Raw genomic sequence first — 24,495 nt, forward strand, 5'->3', positions numbered from 1 at the left:
AAATAACAAAAGGGCAGGTTTTGTTTGTTTGGGCGTTGAGTTCGTCTTCTCTCTCTCGTAAACCAAAAAAAAAAAACACATTTTTCAAATTCTCTGAATCTTTTACTCCGATTAACTTTTTCCGGGAGGATCTCACCGGAGAAAGCAAAGTTAGGGTTTTTTTTCTTCTTCACAAAAGTGAAGATTTTTGGAAAACGAGAACTTTAATTAAGAGAAAGATGTGTTGCGAATTTTAGCTTGGATCTTTTTTTTCCCTTAATTTAAAGCTTTTTAGGGTTGTGAAAAAAATGGATTTGGATTCGTCTATGGTATCAGAGAACGATCAAGATCCTGTTACTACGACGGCTTCATCGTCACCTATGGAGAAAGAAGCGTCTGAGCAATCAACGGAGGAAACTGGATCCGAATCCGAATCGGCGTCTTTGACTCCTTCGTCTCCGTCGTCACAGGGAGGAGGACAACAACAACAACAGGTAACGCCGGTGGTTGGGCCGAGATGTGCGCCGACGTATTCGGTTGTGAATGCTGTTATTGAGAAGAAAGAGGATGGTCCTGGTCCTAGATGTGGTCATACGTTGACGGCGGTTCCGGCTGTTGGTGAGGAAGGGACGTCTTGTTATATTGGACCTAGACTGATCTTGTTTGGTGGTGCTACGGCTCTTGAGGGTAATTCAGGAGGAACAGGGACGCCTACTTCAGCGGGAAGTGCTGGCATTAGTATGTTTTTTTCGATTTCTCTCGGTTACTTTAGTGTTCTAATAAAGCTATTTGCTTGTGAGGGTGAAGCTGTTTTCTCAGCATTTGTAGTATCGATGGGAAAAATCATTCCTTAATGTTAGATTTGTATTAGTTCTATTCTTGAAGTGTTGTTTTGGCTTGTTGGTTTTAGACTTGCAATGCTGTATTTTGATGTTTGGAAGAATGTTTGTTATGCAGGACTTGCTGGTGCAACTGCTGATGTCCATTGTTATGATGTTCTTACTAATAAGTGGTCGAGGTGAGTATAAGATATGAATTGTGTTGTCTGTATCTTGGACAGTTAATTTGTATCCTTATAAGACAAAATGTATGAGATCTAGTCATTTTTAGTAAGTGTGGAGTTTAATATGATGGAATAATGCTTCAGACTTACACCATATGGAGAACCACCTAGCCCAAGAGCTGCACACGTTGCTACTGCTGTTGGGACCATGGTAGTTATTCAGGTAGGGGAGAAATTATCTCTTGTAGTTTAGCAAAGTTATCATTTATGGTCAGCAATTTGAACCTGCTATTGAATTGTTTCTGTGGTGCACAGGGTGGAATAGGTCCTGCTGGTTTATCAGCTGAGGACCTTCACGTTCTTGACCTCACTCAGCAACGGCCACGATGGCACAGGTTAGAATAGATATCTGCTCTTTATGGCGAGCTCAGTTTGAAATTCATTATGCTAGTTTGTCGCTTGATTTAGAATATCTTTATATAGGGTTGTTGTTCAGGGTCCTGGACCAGGTCCGCGTTATGGACATGTTATGGCACTGGTAGGACAGAGGTATCTCATGGCAATTGGTGGAAATGATGGTAAGCAGTTTTACTCGCTTCCTCATTAAAGTGTATTTATATTATCCTTAAATAGCTCTTTTTCTCTTATCATTAAATTACCAGGAAAACGTCCATTAGCGGATGTATGGGCTTTGGACACTGCTGCCAAACCTTACGAATGGCGTAAGCTGGAACCAGAAGGGGAAGGTCCACCTCCATGCATGTAATTTAGCTTCCTTGGCTTCATTAGTTTGATGTAATCTTGGTTCTCTTAAGTGATTTGGATCTCTTGGGTTTGTACGTTATAACTAGGTATGCAACTGCAAGTGCACGGTCTGATGGCCTTCTTCTTCTCTGTGGAGGAAGAGATGCGAATAGTGTGGTAAGCCTAAGAGTTTCTGCTTCCATGTTAATCCCCTGTTTGAAAATAGACAGTTGTTGTACATTAAGTAATTAAATTTGTCACCTGGAGGGAATCCAAATGCAATATTGCTCTCCGCTACCATTATATCAATTCTGCAGTGAGGTGACAGGGAATAGCTTCTCTTTGTAAATTAATTCAAATAAGAGTTCAAGTAGAATATTATTTACCATGCTTTCATAAAAGTGGGAATTAGAGTTTAGGAGGTTCTTTGTCTGTCTTGATCTTAAATGTTTTATTGCCATACTTAATATGTCTTTTCGTACCTTTGCATGATAGCCCTTAGCAAGTGCATATGGACTTGCCAAGCACAGAGATGGACGTTGGGAATGGGCCATAGCCCCTGGTGTTTCACCTTCTCCCAGATACCAGCATGCAGCAGTATGAAACACTTCTTTTCCTTTATTTTCTTCTCTTATGTAGTTCCATCAGAAAAACTAACCTTTTGTGGTATTTTAGGTCTTTGTAAACGCCAGACTCCATGTCTCTGGTGGGGCACTTGGTGGTGGACGCATGGTAGAAGACTCTTCCAGTGTTGCAGGTTAGCAAAAGGAAAGAAATAATCTTATGTTTGTGTTGTTTTGGAGTTTTCAATGAGCTAATACATATGATTTTTTCTTATACATGCAATAATTAAACCAATGAAATATGTTGTTTTCTATAGAACTTTAGGTTATTTTAATCGATGGATTGTGACTGAAGCATATTGTTCCTAAAGGCATGGTTATACACTTATAGTCATCCTTTCTCTTAGCTGTATCATTATTCCCAATGGACTCTAGAAGCCAAATTTGATTTGAGTTTTGTCCAAAACAGACCAAACAGAGATTTTGTTAAAAATGGTTCACTCATCTATTGTAGAAAGGGCTACAAAATTATATTCATAATAAATAGTACATCTATTCCTCTAAGCTTCTCTGACTGGTTCATGTTTTCCCTTTGTTCAGTGTTGGATACTGCAGCAGGTGTATGGTGTGATACAAAATCGGTTGTTACTAGTCCTAGAACTGGTAGGTATAGTGCTGACGCACCTGGTGGTGATGCTTCTGTTGAGTTAACTAGGCGTTGCAGGCATGCTGCTGCTGCAGTGGGTGATTTGATATTTATCTATGGTGGTTTGCGTGGAGGTAACGGAAAAAAGCTTGACAAATTTTATACCTTTTTACATATTTGACCAGGAAAATGAACCATTCTTACAGCATCTGAGACCCAAATAATTATGTAAAATTGGTATAATATTTCATCGAGTTGCCAATGTATGGTAATGTAGAATTTAGTAGTTTGATCTTTTTTTTTTAAGTCTGGGACTTTGTATTATCAACATTAGTTAGTTTGAACATCCTGTTATTTGGTGATGTTGCTCTCCTTTTCCTTCTCCTGTAGACCCATGCATCTAGTTACAAATTATAGCTGCAAAACTTAACAGTATTCTGGCTGTTCTGTAGGAGTGTTACTTGATGACCTATTGGTTGCTGAAGATCTTGCTGCTGCGGAAACAACATCTGCTGCCTCTCATGCTGCTGCGGCTGCTGCAGCAACAAACTCACAACCTGGCCGTTCACCTGGAAGATATGGATTTTCTGATGAAAGGACTGGAGAGCCACCGGAATCAGCTCCTGATGCCGTGGTGCTGGGAAGTCCTGTTGCACCCCCTGTAAATGGTGATATGTATACGGATATAAGCACTGAAAATGCATTAGTTCCAGGAACTCGGTTAGTGTCTTACTTGGGGATGTATCATATTGTTACCGAACCTGTGAATTTTTTCTTGAAAAATATTTATCAAACAACATTGTAGGAGAACAAGCAAGGGTGTAGAGTATCTCGTTGAAGCATCTGCTGCGGAAGCCGAGGCTATCAGTGCAACTTTAGCTGCTGCGAAGGCACGACAGGTCAACGGTGAAGTTGAACTACCGGATAGGGATCGTGGTGCTGAGGCTACACCCAGTGGAAAAGCTTCATTATCATTAATTAAGCCTGATTCTGCAGTACCCAACAGTGTTATTCCTGCGGGGGTTCGACTTCATCATAGAGCTGTGAGTCAATCTAACTTATCAAATAAAATCAGACACTTCGCAACATATTTCGTCCTTATGTAATAGTGGCGTACTTCTCTAATTTCTTATTTTGACTTCACATTTATTTTGGAACTTTGTAAGGTGGTGGTTGCTGCAGAAACAGGTGGAGCCTTAGGTGGAATGGTTAGACAGTTATCCATTGATCAATTTGAAAATGAGGGACGCCGTGTTAGCTATGGGACACCTGAAAGTGCTACAGCAGCAAGGAAATTATTGGATCGGCAGATGTCAATCAATAGTGTTCCGAAAAAGGTAGAGAGTTTTGCTCTCCAAATGAATTGCTTCCAGAAAGCTTTATGTTCATGAATGTGGATTTAGAATAACAATTATACATTTGTTACATTTTCCTACGGAAGATTGTTTGCTTGAACTGTTGTAGATAATTTTTCTTGCTGGTCTGATAGGAATAAGAAGTGTTGTTAGATACTGTAGGTATGTTACCACTTGGTTTAATAGGATTGTAAACTTTTTTGGGTATTGTTCAACAGTATGAGGTGCCGAGTTGACATTCAATAGTTTCTAATGAAGTTACAACTCTATTTCATTAGGTTGTAGCTCATCTTTTGAAACCTCGAGGGTGGAAGCCTCCAGTTCGACGCCAGTTTTTCTTGGATTGCAATGAAATAGCTGATCTTTGCGACAGTGCAGAACGTATCTTCTCGAGTGAACCTACTGTGTTACAGCTTAGAGCCCCTATTAAGATATTTGGTGATTTGCATGGTCAGTTTGGGGATCTCATGCGCCTTTTTGATGAATATGGTTCACCCTCAACAGCTGGAGACATATCGTAAGTGTGCAGCTAAATCTCTCAATGCTATATGATTTTTACTTTCGATATTGCTATCGTTGGTCTGACTTGCTGAGTGTGTACAATGGTTTTCAGATATATCGATTACCTCTTCTTAGGGGATTATGTTGATCGGGGTCAACACAGCCTAGAGACAATTACACTTCTGCTTGCATTAAAGGTAGTACTAGAGCATCATATTAGTGTTTTCTATTCAGGTATTATAAACGCTTGATAGGAAAGAGTATAACGTCCAATGGTTGACACTGCAGGTTGAATACCAACATAACGTACATCTAATTCGTGGAAACCATGAAGCTGCCGATATTAATGCCCTTTTTGGTTTCCGGATAGAGTGTATTGAGCGGATGGTAGTGTCTCAACGCTGTGAATCTCTTGTTTTCACTTTTTGGTTCTCATGTCGTGGCTACTTTGCAGGGTGAACGTGATGGGATCTGGGTGTGGCACCGGATAAACCGTTTATTCAATTGGCTACCTCTGGCTGCACTGATTGAAAAGAAAATAATCTGTATGCATGGGGGAATTGGTCGGTCGATAAATCATGTGGAGCAGATTGAAAATATACAACGTCCGATTACAATGGAAGCAGGCTCTATCGTGCTTATGGATTTACTATGGTAAAGTCCATGTCTAATGCTATATCATTAATCATTCTACTTTTTTTTCTTGACCCTTGTCTAACCAGTATGTCATTTTGCAATCTGTTAGGTCCGATCCAACTGAAAATGACAGTGTCGAAGGTTTAAGGCCCAATGCTAGAGGTCCTGGATTGGTTACTTTCGGGGTGAGTGGTCTCCTCCTCTAATTCATACATTTTGATTGATTACATACTCTCTTTCCCTTCCCTCCTCTCTTCATATTCTTTACATACGTTTGTTGTTCATTCCTTTCCTCGTCATTTTAAGTTTCTGACGTGTGGAGAAGGGTACTTGTTTTGGTTGACCCTTACGACTCTAGACTTGTTCATGAGCTTGTTAGACAGTACTGAACAATATACTTCTAGTTCGCTTCAATTTCTATATCAAGACAATGATACTGAATAATATAATTCTAATTCGCATCTGCTGGTTCTGTTACTGACAAAGATTTTGGTGATTGCAGCCTGACCGTGTCATGGAGTTCTGCAACAACAATGATCTTCAATTGATTGTACGAGCGCATGAATGTGTGATGGACGGATTTGAGCGTTTCGCTCAGGGGCATTTGATCACGCTCTTTTCGGCGACAAACTATTGTGGTATGTCTATGGAACCAAACACTCTCTAGTAAGCCGCCAAAAAAAGCCTGAATCTTACAAAATCATATCATGTTCCTTTTCAGGTACTGCAAACAATGCTGGGGCTATCTTGGTGTTGGGGAGAGATCTTGTTGTGGTTCCTAAGCTTATCCATCCATTGCCTCCAGCAATTACCTCACCTGAAACTTCGCCAGAAAGACATATAGAGGACACATGGATGCAGGTTTTTATCTCTCAGACAGAGACTATTCCTTCTTTTTCCTACCTGGAAAATGGCATAACCGAGCATTTATATATTGCAGGAGTTAAACGCAAATCGACCACCAACACCAACAAGAGGACGCCCACAAAATCCAAATGACCGCGGTTCTCTTGCTTGGATATAACCCCCCCAGAGAAAGAGAGACGCATGAGAGAGTACATACTTCTCCCGATAGCCGCCTCTTGGTGATCCTCATGTTGCGTACAGATCCAACCAAACCGTTCTTGATCCACAATGTGCTATTTTACCGACGAGATGGATCAGATCACATTGAGAATCGACGAGGGGTCTGAGATTTTGGGGAATTTCACAGGTCAGATGATGAAAGAGTAAAGAAGTCAGGTCGGTGGTGAGTACTAGAGTACTGAGTAGTGGTGTGAGGAAGAGTATTTGTTGGGTATAAGGTTTTTTTTGTCATAATTATATGATTTCTTCGTAGTATTGATTAATTATTATATATGTGGTATTGGTCTTTTGGCGAGATACACCACACGAGTGAGTAGAAGGTGAGGAGTCTTAGAGGTGTATTAGTTTTGGGGTATTCTATGTAGCATATAGAGAGAGGTGTTTGAGAGTTTGTGTAATTTCTCCATTCATATTTTTCATTATGTAATTTGTAACCACCGTTTTGTGTGTGTTTATGTTACCAAAAATTCTCTCCCATTTTTTCTATCATATTCCAAAGTTTTCTTCTTTCTTTCTAATCTCCGGTCATTTCGACCATCTTTGGTTATCCTTAGGCCACCATCTACTTGGCAGCTCAGTTTATACGAAGAGTTGTGGAATTGAACATCTTTGAATAAACAGAGTTTATATAACCGTATATTCTTGGACTCATGTTTCTCAATAGTTCCTCGAAAACCTCTATATCATTGGATTTGATTCATAGGCTCCAATTCTTCATTGCGAAGTCGATGGCTTACATTGGCACCAAAATCTCCCGGATCATTGTTTGGTATGGAAGTGTTCAACTCAGTTCCATTCCCTTTACCACCATTTAGAAGTACCTTGGGAATGATGGGCACATGCCTATGATACCCTATGGAAGTGTTCCACTTAGTTTTGTTCCCTACCCTATGGACATTCACCTATCAAGCCATTCAAAATATAGATGGAATTTGTGTATTCATTTTAGCTACTCTCACAGCCAACTTCAAAAATAAAATATGAACTTAAAGAACTAAGCTCATAACTAATGGATTTGTAGCTTTATCATTGGGACAGTAAGAGATTAAAACATATATAGGTTTGCTGAACAAAAGATTAAAAAGCCAAATACAAGAGATGTGGGAGATTAGTTGGGGCTTTTGGGCACACACACACACACACACATACATTCATAAAAACACAACTAAAAGGGAACATGGATCTCATGGTTGATCTCATCTCCATTTACACCTATCTGTTCAAGCATTCGTTGTTACGCCATCGTGATCACCGTTTTGATCAACATCTCCATAACAATACTCACTAAAACCTGACTGTAGAAACCATACTAGACCTAGTTTCTTTATATTACTATAGTCATTTACATTTTTTCTTATCAAACCCCTATACTTAAATCATCTCCTCTCTATCTATCTTACACACATCCATTTTTCGAAACCATCCAAAGGCCAAGGCTATACACAAAATATACATAAGCAACAAGCTGAAAACAATATCATCCCTATTAATTAGTTCTTAATCCATGATTTGATAAGCTGAAGAGGGATATATCCCCGAGATCTCAGTTCCTTGACTTGTCGATCCAAACTGAATGTTGTTAAAGGTTTGGTCACAAGAATGAGGCAGGCCAAGAGAAAGGGAGACACCATTTCCAACCATTGTGTGATAGTTTTCAAACCCTCCATGGAAATGGATGAAGTTATCTTGATTCATGTGATGCTTCTTGAACCTCCCTATGCTGTAACTTGATGATGAATTTTGCATAGGGGTTTCATTTTCATTGAATCTTTGATAAAAGACGGGTAGGATCGAGTTGGAGGATTCATCTGAAGTAGTATTATTGTAAGGTTGCTTAGAAGATGAAGCCTTGGTACTGTTTTCATTCGGGTTATTTCCTTTTTTGCTTTCTTCAATATCCATTTCTTCCATATACAATTCCTCCACCATTGGCTTCCACACTCGAACTCGAGCATTTATGAACCAATTTGACACCTACATCCATTTTATACAAAGTTTCATAAATATTACCATTCCTCAAGAAGATATAATTAGTAACTTTACAAAATTACATTTGATTTTGTTTTAGAAGGTTTTCATAAATATATATATGCACTATACAATCATCACCATTCTTATTAAGATAATTATAATTAAAAATAGAAACATCAGTTTGAAAATGTATATATGACCATCATCTATCTAATAATATTACAAAATTGTTTCAATTTTAAGAATTCTTGGGAAACAAAATAAATTTTGCTAGAGATTTTCGTTTTTAGCTTAAGTTTTAGGCTCGAGCCTTTGATAGATGATGTTATGAAAATTGTATATGTACTATGGGACATTTAACATTAACAAAAATTCATTATGTTAATAAACTTCTCATTTACCTGACTCTTAGTAAGTCCAGTCTGTTTAGCAAGCATTACCTTATCCAAATCCCTTGGATATCTACACAAACCAAAACAAGACACAACTAGTTAATCAGCATGCACGTCTACACAAAACTAACTCTATAATCGATACTAAAATTGAAGATAGAAGTAAACGTTACTTACGGATGAAGAAAATGCTCAAAGAGCCAAGAACGTAGTACGGAAACAGCTTTTTCGGGCAAACCTCTTTGCGGTCTCCAAGCATTTGTATGGCGATCTGCCATCTTCTCCAACTGCTTAAGCTTCTCATCATCACATTCTTTTTTTCCCAACAGCTTGTTTATGTGTTTGATTTGCAAACATATCATGTCTTTTACGACACGGAACTTCTTTGATATTGTTTGTAACGCCATATTTGTGTATGCGTTCGCTGAGCCTAAACCCGCGGCTTGCTCAAACGATGAGATTATAGTCTGCATTTGGTCTTGGTATTGCTTGTATCTCTGTTCAACCTGTGTAATTTACATAAATCATATCCCAAATCAAATATTTGAAAACCTTTACCGATCAACAAAACATACTTAAATTTAGATCTTTTATTTTTGTTGTCACGGCTTAAAATGTACATATATATGATTTTTCCCCCTTTCTCATGTAAGAGGTTAGTTTATTTAACGAGCTACTAAATCTGTTTTTGATTTCTTCCCCCAAGGCCCTATGCTTTGTACCAATCTTTGATGCCTAAAAACTCGGAAACATTTTAAACACAATAGCCACACTAAACCATTTTATCATACAGTTTTTATACATACAATTTTCTTACATTGGTTTATGCAACACATATATATCTAGGTGGTATAAATGAGTTACCTTTTCAACCATGGAGATGAGCTTTGCTTTCTTTATCTCCAACTCTTGGCGATAGCCAGCCACGCCGGGCTTATGGCCACCAAGGATGCCCCCATTTCCATAAATCCCGGACTCTTTACTCATTGGTTGCTTCTGTTTCGCGCCATGGCTACCGTTTCCAAGATTTACAATCTCATTCAGCAGTTCTTGAGCAGCCCTCAAGTAGATAGGAGCCAAAGCCTTAAAGACTAACTCTTGGTTTGAAAACGTAGAGATAGAAGAGTTTCCTTGTTCTAAATGATCTACTTCATCTCGCGGTCCATGTTGTTGAGACACAAAACACAAGTTGTAGAAGTGATGGTTATGACCATTAGTGGTTGTTGTCGGCTCGGTGAATGGATTCAAATTCATCATAAAAAGATCAGAAGAGGGTTGATCTCTCATATCAGATTCTCCATTGAAGAAAGAAGCCATATTATTCTGACAAAACATATAAAGTTCAAGAACAATCTCAAACTATATTATAAAACTGATATGACATTATATCTCCAAGAGCATAGGAAAGAAAAGGTAAGCAAAAAGATTATGAAATTAAGAAAATATAATTTACCATTTTTAAATATAATTAGAAATGATGATGAGCAGCAAATTATGGTTGTGAGTTTCTCATTGTCTTCTTCAACGTGTCTTTCTCTCTGCTTGCGATGATCGATCATCTAAGACTGTCCTCTGCTTCAATGATCTGTCATCAACAAGAAAGTCCAATAAGTCTCCTTTATAAATAAAAATGTGATTGGACTTTTCAGGAATGTGAAATATATATATACTTTCTTCTTTTAATCTCATTGGACAACTAAACAGTGACACTCACGATTGTTTGTTTTCTTGTTATATGTTCTCAAGTTCAAAGTTTCTATTACAAAGATGATTTTATCTTAGGCATAAACAATTCACACAATCACACCCAAGAGTTTATGCAAAAATATAACCATAATAGTTTTAGTAGCTTACTAACATGTTTTTTTTTCCTTTTATATAATAACTCACAAATGTTTTTAGTAATTTATACTACCTTGTATATATCGAAATCAATTGTTAAAACATGACTTATAAATGATATTTCCTCCGTTTCACAAAGAGTGTCATTTTGACACATGTCACACAAATTAAGAAAATATTAATATATACATATATGTTCCTATTTAATAAGTGAATTATGAGTTTAATAAGTTTTAGATTAAGCGTAAAATTATTAAATCTAGTGTAAAAGATGCATTGGAAATGTAGAATGACACTTTTTGTGTAACAAAATTAAAACTCTAAAATTACACTATTTGTGAAACAGATGAAGTAATTATAAAATACTAGACTTTTTTTTTTAATGCAAAACGCAAAAATGTGTAAATTTGTATACATGTATCACCAATGAACTTGAACTTGAACCACTTTATATGGGAGTCATGGGGCACACAAATATGTTACTGAAATCAAATTTGTAGGTTTTTATTGACTAATATATCTAACCACTCCAATTCTTAAAAAGTCGATCATATTTTGCCATAAGCATTCACATCACATTATCTTGTTTAATCTCCAAAATATAGATCTACCAAATACAATCTAAGTATAATAAGTGTAGCTACCATATGTACGCACGTTTAATATATGGCAGCGCATGTAAATGATCTACATGAATGGCTTATTAGGTCAACATTATTTACTACTTATATTATATAGTATTAATGTTATAAATCTACAACGAATCTATGTATAAGTAAATATATTTGAGAAAAGACAAATAGACAAATAGAGGTGGGTCAGCAGAACCATGGAGATAGTTGAAGAACGAGGAAACGTCTACTTCCACTCCACACATCAAAAGTCTACTTTATAATCTTTAAATTATAAATAAGCATATTAGAAGAGTTTAAAAGAAGTTTTGCGATGGGAATATAAAATTTTATAATTTTTTATATTTAAAAAGAAGTATTTTTGAAAATAAATACATAAAAACGATATTTTTGAAAATGGTACACTAAAAAATATATTTCTCGAAAATTTTCATAAAGTTCTATCGGTTTAATGTTAGAAAATTTATGATAAGACTAATTGTTTATTATTATTATTTTTAAAAATTGAACTGAAAGAAAACTATTTAGTGGAAGCTCCCTTAATTTAGTGGTTGACGAAGGGTTGTTTAAAGCTTCTACACCAAAAGGTCTGGGGTTCGACATCCAGGTAATGCGATTTATTTAATTTGCAGATTAAGGAGATAAGCTTACAGGAGATCTATAACAATGCATAATTAGAGCCGTTTGCCGTGATTCTACGCATGGAGAAGGAGGTGTCGTCAGGAAAGGGTGTAATCTGTGGTGAATCTAAAAGGGTCGGACAGAATTGCCGGTAGTAGAATCGTCATTGTAACAATTCTCATAATTTGCAATAAATAATAAATCAAGAGTTAAAACAAAAAAAAAAAACTATTTATGTTGTTAATTAGGAGGTAGTAGATCGATGAGATCAAGATGTTACTGATTACAAACTCTTTTGTAATGAGATTTCTGACTGAATACAATTTTACATTCATTATTGGAAAGAAGGATATTCAATATACTTTATAGAATTTTGGTGCATATATATTGTAAGTCGTTTTGTTCTTTAATTTCAAAACCAACGGTTGATGATAGTTGTGGATCGATGGTCCACACAAAAAATAGCACCTAAACCTCAACTTTGGACACGATAACATTGAAAACACATCATGTTGATTATTAAGGAGGTGACTTGGAGATTCCACTAAGATATTGAAAAAAGTTGGGTTAGCATGAATTAACCTAAAGCCATGCATGTTAGAATCAGAGATTGACAAGTGTATTGTTTACTTTGTCAAAACCATCATAACTGATCAACGACCATCATTAAAAATGCTAAGAGTGAGTTATAAAGCTAATTAGTTAAAGCTTAGCTTGCTAAAAGCCACTATAGAGCAACGTAAAATATAAAGTGAAAAAATAAAGCTAATTGATTATCATGCAACTTCTAATCTTAGATAGCCATTATGGAAACAATTTATTACTTTTTCATTTTTATAAGAAACTTTTTCTTATTGACTTAGTGTTGCTTAATGATGTTTAGGAGATTGATGAACATGATAGAATTTTTTTTAGTAAATTTCCAATATAAACCAAAATAAAGATTGTATAATAACAAAACACACAAAGGGAAACAGACTTGTACACTTGTTCAATATAAGATAAAAGATAATAAGGTTTTTTTATATCAACAATAAGAGCATGATAGTTGAAGTCTACTTCTACTTCACACATCAAAAGTCTACTTTTTTCTTTCTATTTTAAAAATAAATAAGCATATTAGTTTGCGACAAGTGATCACTCTTTTCTTTTCTTTTCTTTTTTACATGTAAACGACTAACTGTATTGCAATGCAAAATACATATATAAAAAAAAGTGCCAAAATTTCAGAATTTTGCATAGGTCTTCTTTTATTTTTAAAATTTCTTCCGTTTACTTTTTTTAGATTATTCATAACGTATATTAGATAAGGTGTACACGGGTTAAAAATTTGAGAATTTACGAGAAATGCCATTTTTGGTGTAACTCTATCTATCTATTTTCAAAAATATATCATTTTAAATATGAAAAATTGTAAACTTTTATATAAAGTACATCTATATCATCATTACTACTGGAAGACACAATCTAAATATTTATAATTACTACTGGAAGACACAATCTAAATAAAAGAGGCACAATCGTTGCGTTGAAAGTCGAGATTCTCTCTCTCTTGCGAAAAGTTTCTCAGATCTAGTTTTTTTTTCTTTTCCTTTTTTCCAATCGGTTCTTCAACGTTGCCATAGTCAATCAAAGGAGATCCAAAAGTGAGTAGCTCTTCCTCTCTGTCAGCGGTGGTGTGGTTTCTTCACCGATGTGGTTGTGGCTTCGGATTTGCGGTGGTGGTTCTCTGCAGCGTGGATTCCTGTTTTGAAGACGGCGGGATGCTTTGGAGATCTGTTAGGCTCAGCCGTTATTTCTGTACGCTGCGTCCATGGCGGAAGCTGGTGAAGGTTTGGTGGGTTTCGCTGTTTGACGAGGAGGTTAACTGTAGATCTATATGGTCTTAGATGGCTGAGCGGAGTTTCGGGTTCAGCAGGCGGGTATGAGCCACCGTCATCTGAATCCGCCGTCTTTTTGCATCCTCACGTCCAGATTGAAGAGGAGTTACTCGGAGATCCCATGAAATCCGGGTAAGGAGGAGAAATGTTAGGTTTGAGTGTGTCGAATTGCTAGGTCGGGATTTGACACCGCGGAACCGTGTCGTCGGAGTGACTAGCTTTCCGGGAGATCTGTGACGGGTTGGTACGGTGGAGGAAAAGGGATCATCGGCGGAAACCGGTCTCTTTCGCCTTTGGTTTTCAATCCTTCGTCGTGGCCGCAAAGTTGTGGATCTTGAGTCCGCCGGATTTAATGCTCCGGTCACTCTGCCTCCGGCGATCAGCAGAGCCAGAGTTTTTCTTCCTTCCCCGTAGATCTAGGGTTTCCTTTGTTTTTGGGTCTCTTTTGTGTAAGGTTTTGGCCCAGCCCATTTGGGATGTTTTGGTTTTCAAAATATAAAAAAAAAATATATATATATTTATAAAGTTTGAAGAGGTTATAAACGACATTTATAAGGTTTTTATAATGTTTTTAAAAGGTTTACAAAGTTTTTATATGATTTTTAAATGATCTTTAAAGAGTATACGGTGTTTATGAAATAGATATATAAATTTACACAGATATAAAGATAATTTGTTTCTATATTTATATTTACACAGATATATAAGTTTACACATATTTTTTTTATAAATTTCAAATTTTTAGTGACTTTTTGATAAAATTTGAAAGAGGGGTATTTTTAAAAAGTGGTATTGGAAAAAAGTATTTTTGAAGTTCTCCCTAAAAATTTATGTAAAATTTTATCTTCGATAATTGAAATGTATTTTAAATAAATTAAAATTTATTAAAAAAACATGAATAAAGATATACAAAAATTATCATCAGATAATTTAAAATTTATTGCTATTAACTTATCATTTATTTAAAAATTTAAAATATTTTTTACGTATGCATTAGAAATACTTCATGTGTTAAAATTTATTTTAAAACAACCATTAATAAAAATATTCTAATATTTTCAGATTGAAAATTCATTCTTATAAGCACATTATTTTCCAAATTTTAATGTTTTCACTTATAAATAAAGAAGCTATATTGCAACGATACATCGATAACTAATTTTTTATCTAATTAAATTAATTTTAAATAGCTTAGATTGTTAATTTGGACTTCAATATTCATTGTATAAAGGTTAAAATATTTACTAAATGAATTATAAAAATGATACATGTCAAAATAAAAATTGAGAAAGCACATAAAAGAAAATACTTTTTAGATATATAGATGCAAATTATATATAGATACATTTTTATTTGAACTTTTCCCTAATTAGAACAAAATGTCCACAACTTCGGGGTTCACTGTTGTTCAAGTTAGGCAACCATCCATATTTAAATTACAATATTTTGATATTGTAATATATATTAAGAAATTATTTCACCAACCAGTATAAAATTAGTCAACCTTGTGTACTTGTGATATACATTGGCGATAGAGAGAATTCGGTATTTGTATATTTTCTCATGCATTTTACTTTGCTCAAAATGCATTCCAATACTATTGAAATTTCATGAATGACTTTGTAATAATCTAGATCTAAGTTTGAGACATATAGTTACATATTTTGTTTACATGGGATCTGCTCGAAGATCATATGTCTAAATGTAAAATAAATTCTTAAGTTTGAATAATTTGGTATGCTTACTGTATTGGACTATGCAAAATATATTCATAATTTGAAGACCATCATATAATTTGGTATGCTTGTAATTTACTATACAAAATATATTCACACATTTTCTGATTTCTTGATAACTCTAAAACAAGAGCTATTTTGGTATGATTATTGTAATTGGACTATACAAAGTGTTCATGGGCCTTGCCCAATAAACACTAATTCAAAATTGTGGCCCAACTCTACAATATACTCTTTATGTATTGTGTAGAGTAGACAATGAGGAACACATTTGGGATTAGTGTATTGTGTATGAGAGAGCATCTTTGTTCTTGACCATTCATAACATAGAATGGTCATAACATTAAGCGACTTTACATTAGACATCTAGTTTTAGTCAGAATCATCATTTGCCTATTAACACTTTTGCATAGAGTCAATATTGTCAAGCGTTTGGTATTATTAACTCTTTGGTGGGATATATGGGCCTAGCTCCTTACCATTTTCTCCACATTTTAGTATATATATACAATAAAACCTCTATAACTTTTATTAATTTATTGATATATACGTTAAATGAAAAAAAAAAAATAGGGATCAGATAAAATAAGTTTATTTTATTGATTGAGATACGAATTTATGAAAATTATATTGTATTACATATCAAAATAATAATAGGAAACTTACATATGCTACTATATGTTTGGCTATAACTTATTTTTAAGGTGAATTTGTTTGTATTTATTTATTTCATTCATTTGTTTTCTAGACAAATGATTTGTCATGAAAGATATTCTAGCTAGAAAAATGTAAACTAGTTGATGAGTAATATCTCATTTTTTTGGGTCATGTCACTAGATGGTGTGATTACCCTCTTTGATACATAAATATATAAACTCTTAGATTCCATTTTACAATTTTGGTTGATAAATATTTATTAAATAAAGTCAAATTTAATATAATATCAAATTATGATATAGTTATTAGTCAAGTATATTTTTATTTTTATTTTAAATCAGTTTTCTCGATCTGAATCCAAATTTGGTTTTTAGTATATAAAAAATGAAATCATTAAAATCATGTTAAATACGGTTTAATTTTAAATCCATCTTTTCGTTTCATTTATTTTTGTCGGATTTTAATTTTTAATCCGGAATTTTTCGTTTGATTTTATCGGAATAAACACTCTCTAATTAACATCACACATGCAATAATAAGCTTCAATGGTGGAATCTTGAAATGCTGACTCCTCATTCCTCACCAGTCACTCCTGTAAGAAAGTGTGACAATTACTGACATTTATGGCAGCAAACAGAAGAAAAACAAAGTATAGCAGCGACTGCTTTTAATAGTTCATTTACTAGTAAACAGAGAATTCAGAAACTCAAAACGTTAATCGAGTAATTGTTCTTTTCATAAGTCTTTTAGATTTTAAAAAATGATTAAGCATATACAGAAAAACTTCTATAAATTAATAATATTAAGTCTATAATATTTTATTAATTTATAGTGAAATTAATTTATATAAATTATATTTTGAATGTTAAGATTTAAGGAAAAATATGAGTTTAAAAAATCGATTAAAATTGAAATTAATGTTTTATATAGTATATACTAGCTAGAGAAGGGAGATGCACATATAAACCTATACAAAAAGTTCATAGTTTCTAATAAATTCCGTGGTTGAATATGATATACTGTATTCAAGTATAAGACCACTCTTGTTAAGTGTTAAGTAATTAGGTTTTATCATCTACGAGAGAGTTAATTTGCATGCAAATACTTTTGAAATTGAACATGTAGAGACCAACAAGTTATAACATCGAATGGGAATGTAATCTCTCATTGATTTCACGTCCTCATGCATGTCTTGGACATATAGGAAAAGATAGTTGAAATAATCTTGTGAGGCATGTACCATGTTCAAAAAAGGATTAGTGAGGTAACCAATTCGTCCAAGCTTATTGATATATATGACTTGATGGGTGGTGTAGACATTTTTTTCTAGGAGCTTTATTGGATACCATTGAGAATATTGTCAATAGAGATTGGGATCTTGTACGTAAATGTTTTGGCAAGATGATTGAGTGAGTCGTTGAGAGATCCAGCGAGAGGGGGAGACAAAACTATCAGTGTTCCGATGAGAATTATGGTGAAAAAGATTAGGTTAAGAGTTATTGTGACTAAAACAGTGATAACATATCTTTCATTAAAATCGAAAATAGAGGATGAAAAAGGGATAATGAAATCATTTTCTTAATCTATATATATAAAGTTACATTTCCTCTCTTCTCCTTCCGCCACGTCAGCGCCACATCATCCACCACATCATCATTTTTCTTTTTATTAAATCCAAAAGAATATGGGTTTGAGGTCCAACACTTCAACAACGATCAAAATACAAAATCTAAATAAGCATGGGCCTGAGGTCCAATACATAACAATCAAACCGGTTAAAAAAATCAGAAAAACGTGGGATACACGAGTTTGGAACTGGATGATTAAATGGAACAGGGAAAACATTTTCTAAAACCATCGTTTACAAGAGCAACACATCTGCAACAACGATACCGATTTCAAAATCATTGCCCGGAATACACAGATTCGAACATAGGAAAAACGGGAAACAAGCCAGATCCTAGAATGTATCAAACCCAGACACCGAAAACTTTATCTCTCTAATCACATACTTAGTAAAAAGAGAGAATGCCGCATAAACTTTCCATCGACCTCTGACGAATACCAAATGATGATAAACATTTCAAATACTAAATTACTATAAAACTAAAAAAAATAACCAATATGAAAAATAGAATAACAAAAAATAACAACGGTAAAAAGCCAACAAAACAAACAATGCAAAACAAAACAAAAAATCAACGAAAAATTATAATATAACTAAAAATAAAAGAAAAATTTTATAAACCTCCCGCGCGCAGCGCGGATCAACAACTAGTTGTTTATAATATTATGTTTGGTTTTAAGGAAATTTTGTGCATATTATCTATATATAATCAGATTTAATAAACGAAGATTATATAAATGATATTTTGAGTCAAAGATGTATCTATCCATACAAGTTATAACAATATAAGATGGATCTAACTTTATAATTAACATATAAACACATACAAATGAACACAAACTTACAACAAGTAATCAAGCAATTAATATTTTTTTGAACAATTTTCGAAAAGATAACCGCAGTAGTGTGAAAATTTCACCTAGTCATGTTAAAACCTGAAGAAGTTTTAAGAAATATAACTTTACTTATTTCACCTTAAAACTGAGAAAATTTAAGGTTTCCATTAAATATAAAATATTCAAACATCTAAAAGGTAAATGATAACAAATACAACTTCTAGAAGGCTATACTAATTGGTATATACATTGATTTGCAAACCAAACATAATTGTTTTTTATCACTTGGTTCAAACATCAAAGGCTATTCTTTGTAATTTGCATATAATAATAAAACATCCCAAAATCAAGAAACCATTATTCAGAGTATTTAATCTTATGGGGAACTTCAAAACAATATTCACTTTGTTTTACATAGTGCATGCAAATGAAAACTTTGGCCAAATCACAAATTTCTTTAGTTGCTATTTTTATAAAATATTTTTAGCATAATTTAATGATAGACTTAAATTCATTAATACCGCATTAGAACGCGATTTAAATAATTTATGAGTTTTTAACATAAGAATGAGAAAATAAAAACTTTAGACTAAAGCACCAAAATGATTGTGTTTTATTTCTATTTACGATTTAACATTATAAATATATTCGAAACTTCATTATTTACCGTTTTCAAAGTATATTGAGATTTAAACAACACCTCAAAATGTTCTTAGATAACTTAAGTAATATTCATATAATCACTAACTTAAATACATAAACCAAATTTCACAAACTCGTTAATAATATTTTTTTTCTTCTATGGTAGGGTATGTCAACTTAAATCACAACTTCTCATTAAATAAGTAACACATTTTTATACAAAATAATTTGATAAAAATAAGAGGACAATGTTGATTTTGAGGAAGAAGAAGAGAAAATGAGGATTGAATTTTGAAACAAAGGTGTCTAAAGGCAAAGGTGTCTCTCATGATTCTTCATTATTGGCACTCTATTACACAAACACACATCTCTTACCCTACCAACACTGCCCACGTGGCATTCTTCATCTCTCCAACCTTCCAACATCCTCATTCTATCATTCCTATGCATGTCGGTATATTTTATCATTTCTCTTTTTCTATTCTTTTTCCACATAAATTATTACATTTTGTGAGTATGATTTAAATATATCTCATATTTTAATTATTATTTTTGGAATACGTATGTCCACCTAGTATATATAATATGGAAGAGGGAACCAAATGTTTTATAGTATTTTTTAAGCTAAAATAACTGAATAAACTGTATAAACATACAATTATCAAACAACATGGTCATATAATTTTCTTTTGTATTTTAAAAGTTTAAATATTTAACAACTATATATCTAATAAATAACTCAACTAAATTTTATGTATCGTTTTATAGATATATATATTTTAAGACCAAACTTGACTAATTTAATTAAAGATGAACATGTTTTATAAATAGTATATCCATAAAGCAAAATAAGATAAACCATTTAGACGTAAACTTGTGGAAGATAAAATTTCTTTGGAGTTTAAAATCTTATAAAAGAAAATCATACTATAAAGTTAAATAAAAAAAGAAAATAATAGAAGAGGCCAACTATAACCAAAAACATATGTAACACAAGAACCTCGACAAACTGGAATCAAACTAAACCAAACAAAAAAATCATTATCCTAAAGAGGTATTTTGATTGAATAAATCGAAGATATCCACGAAGATCAATCGATAATCAAATCCTTCTCTGAAATATTATATTACCTAAAAGTAGAAAAATTCTAATGTTAAATTTTATAATTCGGCAAGATAGAACCAATCAGAATTCCTCTCACTTTTTTCACCATCATGTTATTTATATTTTAAACATTTTCTCTTATTATTAATTATTATATTTTAATAAAAATTATAACTCTTTTTTTATTTTCATGTAGAAAATAAATTTACAACTTATTTACATGAAGTTTTGCTTTAAAATGTAACTTTACCTTCCATTTATGATATATACTGTTTTTAAGAAGAAAAAAGTAGTAGTTAAATGAAATAAAAATCTAAAAAGCAGTAAACATCATTCTTAATTTTGCACAATATTCTTTGTAAGAAATTATTTTTAATGTTCAGTGGATGTAATTGAGAAGAGAATGTAGTATGGACCTCTATTGCCATAGGTGGTCTCTAAGAGTAAAAAAAATAAAGGCACTGCCACTTCTGTGAAAACTTCAGAGAGTGAATGGCAAAAAATTGTCACCGGTGACGTCATCAAGACAGCAACAACCACTAGTTTCAATCTCGATGGTTTACAAGACTCTCTCCACATCTAACCATTTTCAAACCTCTTTTATTTCTTTTTTACTTCATTTTTTATTTTTCTTTGTTGTGTGAAATTTTATTAATAATATTTTGGTAAAATAATCTAAGGAATACAAATATAAGTTAGCTGAAGACAAGATTTATTCGGAGTTTAATACTAAAAAATATCTAAAAATAGATGAACAATTCTATATGCGAGACCATAAAAAACTGAAAAATTAGATACAAAATAAACAAACTAAACTCGTCAAATAATTTTATTTTTAATTTTATAATAATATGTTTCGAAAAAATCTATGATCAACCATCGATAATCCAAACCTCTTATTAAAATGTCAAACTGTTTAAAAGTAACAAAATTCATATCATAATCTTCATACCGACAAGATAGAACCATTCATAGTTCCGCAAACTTTTCTTCTAACATCGTAACAAATTATTATTTTCTGTTTTTGTTTTCATTTTTATTCTCTTGGCAAAATGTTTTCATTTTTATTTGTTTGTGAATTTCTCCCAAATGCTTATCTACTACCTTTTCTTGTTTGTAACAAATAATCATTTTCTTCTTATTTTTTTTGCTTTTGTTTTTCTCAAAAAATTGCAAAACCTAGCTACCACAAAAAATTATTTACTTTATTACCACCTATAGTTTATGTACCATCTAAGTAACTAGGGATATGTCTATATTCATTTGGTAACATAGCAAAATGTTTTTTCTTCCATAAGAAACATAGACGATGCAAATTTACAATCAATGTTATGTGTGTTCTTACATGGTATCGTACGTTACAAAAGCTTGAAGTTTGATTTTTTTTTTTCCCTTCATCATCTGAACATGGACAAGAATAGCATTACATGAAATGTTGCGTTCATCTATATGATTTAACAATAAGTGGTAATGCATAATTTTTTATGCTATCACTAGATTTTAATATAGAATTAAAAAAACAGTAGATTTTGTGGAAGACTACTGATAAATTGATCGTGATTGATGTCATGTGAACTATTTCTTATTTTTGTTGCTGTCGTATATCATGAACAGAATTGATATGTTTCTTCACTACGAAATATAATTTATTTGGAGTTTTGTAAAGCTAAAATATGGTATTTTGTCTCAAATATATATATGTATAGATAACTAAACAATAAGAAGCTGTGTATGGTCTATTCTCGTGTGAAGTCTTCATTATCCTTCTGTAGCAATCACATGTTTTAAAAAAATTTCATTTAGGTCAACTTGTTAGACAGTAAATAATCATACGATATTTGGTTTAAACTATCAAAATTATTTGAGAAATTGGTGTATTGTGCATTGTAAGATCAATCCCACAAAGCTCAAATCATATGATATTTTCTGTATTAGTACTGGTCAAAATATTATGATGTTCTTTTAGTGATATAATTTTGTAATATTAATATTAATTCTACTTTTCTCAAGTTTGTATATTAGGTTATTGGGTTCTAGTTCTGATGAGTTCACTACTTCGACACTACTTGGCAAATCAATAGACCAAAGAACACCTAGGAAGCCTAAAACATTGTTGGACATAGGCATTATAATGGTTTGACAAAGTATATAATGGTTTAGTAAGTATCATGGCTAAGCATATAAGGAACCTATAACACAATATACTTGAAAGGTGCACCTAATAGGTTTAGCTTAGTCAAAGCAATGATTTTATTTGTGTGTACATTCTTGAGAGGCTTGTGGTTTTTTTTTCTTACCATGCTTATGATGTGTATGTGTTTTTTTAAAGCCTTTAAGGGTTTGGTTTTTAAACGACTAGGAGCAAACTACTTTGTGGAAGATGTTTATAGAAGCGCAAGATTTATCTATACCTCGTTTGGTTGTTTATCCATGTACCATGAGTTGAGTTTTTTTTTTTAATATCAAATATATAAAATTTAACTATGATGCTTACATTTTAGTTTTCTCTTAAATAAATATGCACCATTGAAATAATCAATAGCTAAGATTGCATGCAACATATATTAGTAAAGTAATTTCACTGATATTTCAAAATTCTGTTCATGTGTTTTCTTTCTTTAATACCAGTTTGATCGAATTTTAAGAATGTGTGTTTAAGTGAATAAACTGACTTATGTGTTGAATGAGTTCTTATAAAATAATCGATTCTCACTTCCCTTTCATTATCTTTTTTTTTTCTCTTAAAATTAATATACAATATACAAACTAGATACTAGCAAAAAACAAAGCCTTCTACTACAAAAAGTAAAATTCATACACATTCTCACCAAAACTTCACAAAAATAAGGTTAGACACTACTTACCACTTGTAGATCGGACCGCTTAAAAAATTCTATTTATTAACTTCTTTCTCTTGCATATAATGACATAAAGAAGGTATAAGGGGTATTAATATAAAAAAGTTTTTTCCATTCGCGACACAAATATAATCGACTCTTAAATCATATCAATAAATAATCCAAACATTAAATATGGTTAGTAAAAAATAATACAAAAAATATCCAAATTATAGTGAATACATATATCTTCAACTGATTTAGTTAGATCCACATAGTCAAGACAACCTTCAATTTAGCAATACGCACTTAACTGCATATTTATTTTTGTTGTAGATCTGCACCAAAATCTTCCGATTTGATTTGGCTAAAACTCTCTTATAAAAACTTAATAGTTTCAAATTTCTTGACGAAAAAAAAATATAAACTACCAATAATTCACCAACTTCTAATTCATTAACTATTAAATCTTTAACGAAAAAATTATATAAACTACCAATATTTCGCCAACTTCTAATTCATTTCGTTTATGATCATTTAGACTTATCACTAAAAGAAATTTAAGATGACTTTGATTTTTCCCACTGAAATACCTAATCTATCTCTGAAAATATTTTTTAAAAGCCAAGAAAATAACTAAATCTAAATCCATTGTTTTGAAAGTTGTTTGCAACGATTATCTAGTGATTCATCTTCATAAACTGTATATTAATTAAACAATGTGTTAAATTCTAAAAATTTCCTTAGAAAAACACATATAACTAATACATATTATATTAGAATAATCCAAATTTTAAACACATTGAACTTATGTGACTTTGTGTGTGTACGGGAAGCAATAACAAAAAAGAAAATATTTATTAGCTACCAACAACAAAGTACACAAATCCTCTAAATTATAATCTTGTAAAAAAAAAAAAATATTTATATAAAACACTTTTTTCTTTATTTCCTTTTATCTATTTTGTTTTTATCTAAAAACAAAACTTTTAGGATATTACCTCTCACGAAAAAAAAAAAAATTAAATTATTCGTCATACCACCATCGGAAAAAGACAAAAGACTTCGACTACCCCACTCAGTGGCACAATCCTGTAATTTCTACTAAACATCAATACCCTTTCTCGAATTCATCGTCTTCTTTGTTTTTAAGACAGTACCTTTTCCCCCATTTTCATTACTTTTTTTTTATTTTTCACCAAGA

At 32.6% G+C, this 24,495-nt stretch overlaps 2 protein-coding genes across 2 annotated transcripts; one reads left to right on the plus strand and one right to left on the minus strand.

Annotated features, from left to right (window-relative positions):
* The first annotated feature begins 51 nt into the window (after positions 1-51).
* LOC17888035 (serine/threonine-protein phosphatase BSL3) lies at positions 52-7,024 on the plus strand. The gene is made up of 21 exons (XM_023783977.1): positions 52-717; positions 937-997; positions 1,127-1,205; positions 1,298-1,377; positions 1,466-1,560; positions 1,645-1,744; positions 1,834-1,903; positions 2,222-2,323; positions 2,402-2,483; positions 2,890-3,069; positions 3,388-3,655; positions 3,741-3,978; positions 4,102-4,272; positions 4,569-4,807; positions 4,904-4,988; positions 5,080-5,178; positions 5,246-5,445; positions 5,537-5,612; positions 5,930-6,065; positions 6,149-6,288; positions 6,368-7,024. The coding sequence occupies exons 1-21, from the start codon at positions 288-290 to the stop codon at positions 6,449-6,451; spliced, it is 3,015 nt and encodes a 1,004-aa protein (XP_023639745.1). The 5' UTR covers positions 52-287; the 3' UTR covers positions 6,452-7,024.
* Positions 7,025-7,728: 704 nt separating this feature from the next.
* Positions 7,729-10,410, minus strand: LOC17889102 (BEL1-like homeodomain protein 5). The gene is made up of 5 exons (XM_006294172.2): positions 10,330-10,410; positions 9,741-10,199; positions 9,054-9,382; positions 8,886-8,946; positions 7,729-8,487 (listed from the first exon to the last, which is right to left on the minus strand). The coding sequence occupies exons 1-5, from the start codon at positions 10,330-10,332 to the stop codon at positions 8,011-8,013; spliced, it is 1,329 nt and encodes a 442-aa protein (XP_006294234.2). The 5' UTR covers positions 10,333-10,410; the 3' UTR covers positions 7,729-8,010.
* Positions 10,411-24,495: the final 14,085 nt, after the last annotated feature.

Source organism: Capsella rubella, unplaced genomic scaffold, assembly GCF_000375325.1.
Source record: "Capsella rubella cultivar Monte Gargano unplaced genomic scaffold, Caprub1_0 scaffold_4, whole genome shotgun sequence".
Taxonomy (NCBI): domain Eukaryota; kingdom Viridiplantae; phylum Streptophyta; class Magnoliopsida; order Brassicales; family Brassicaceae; genus Capsella; species Capsella rubella.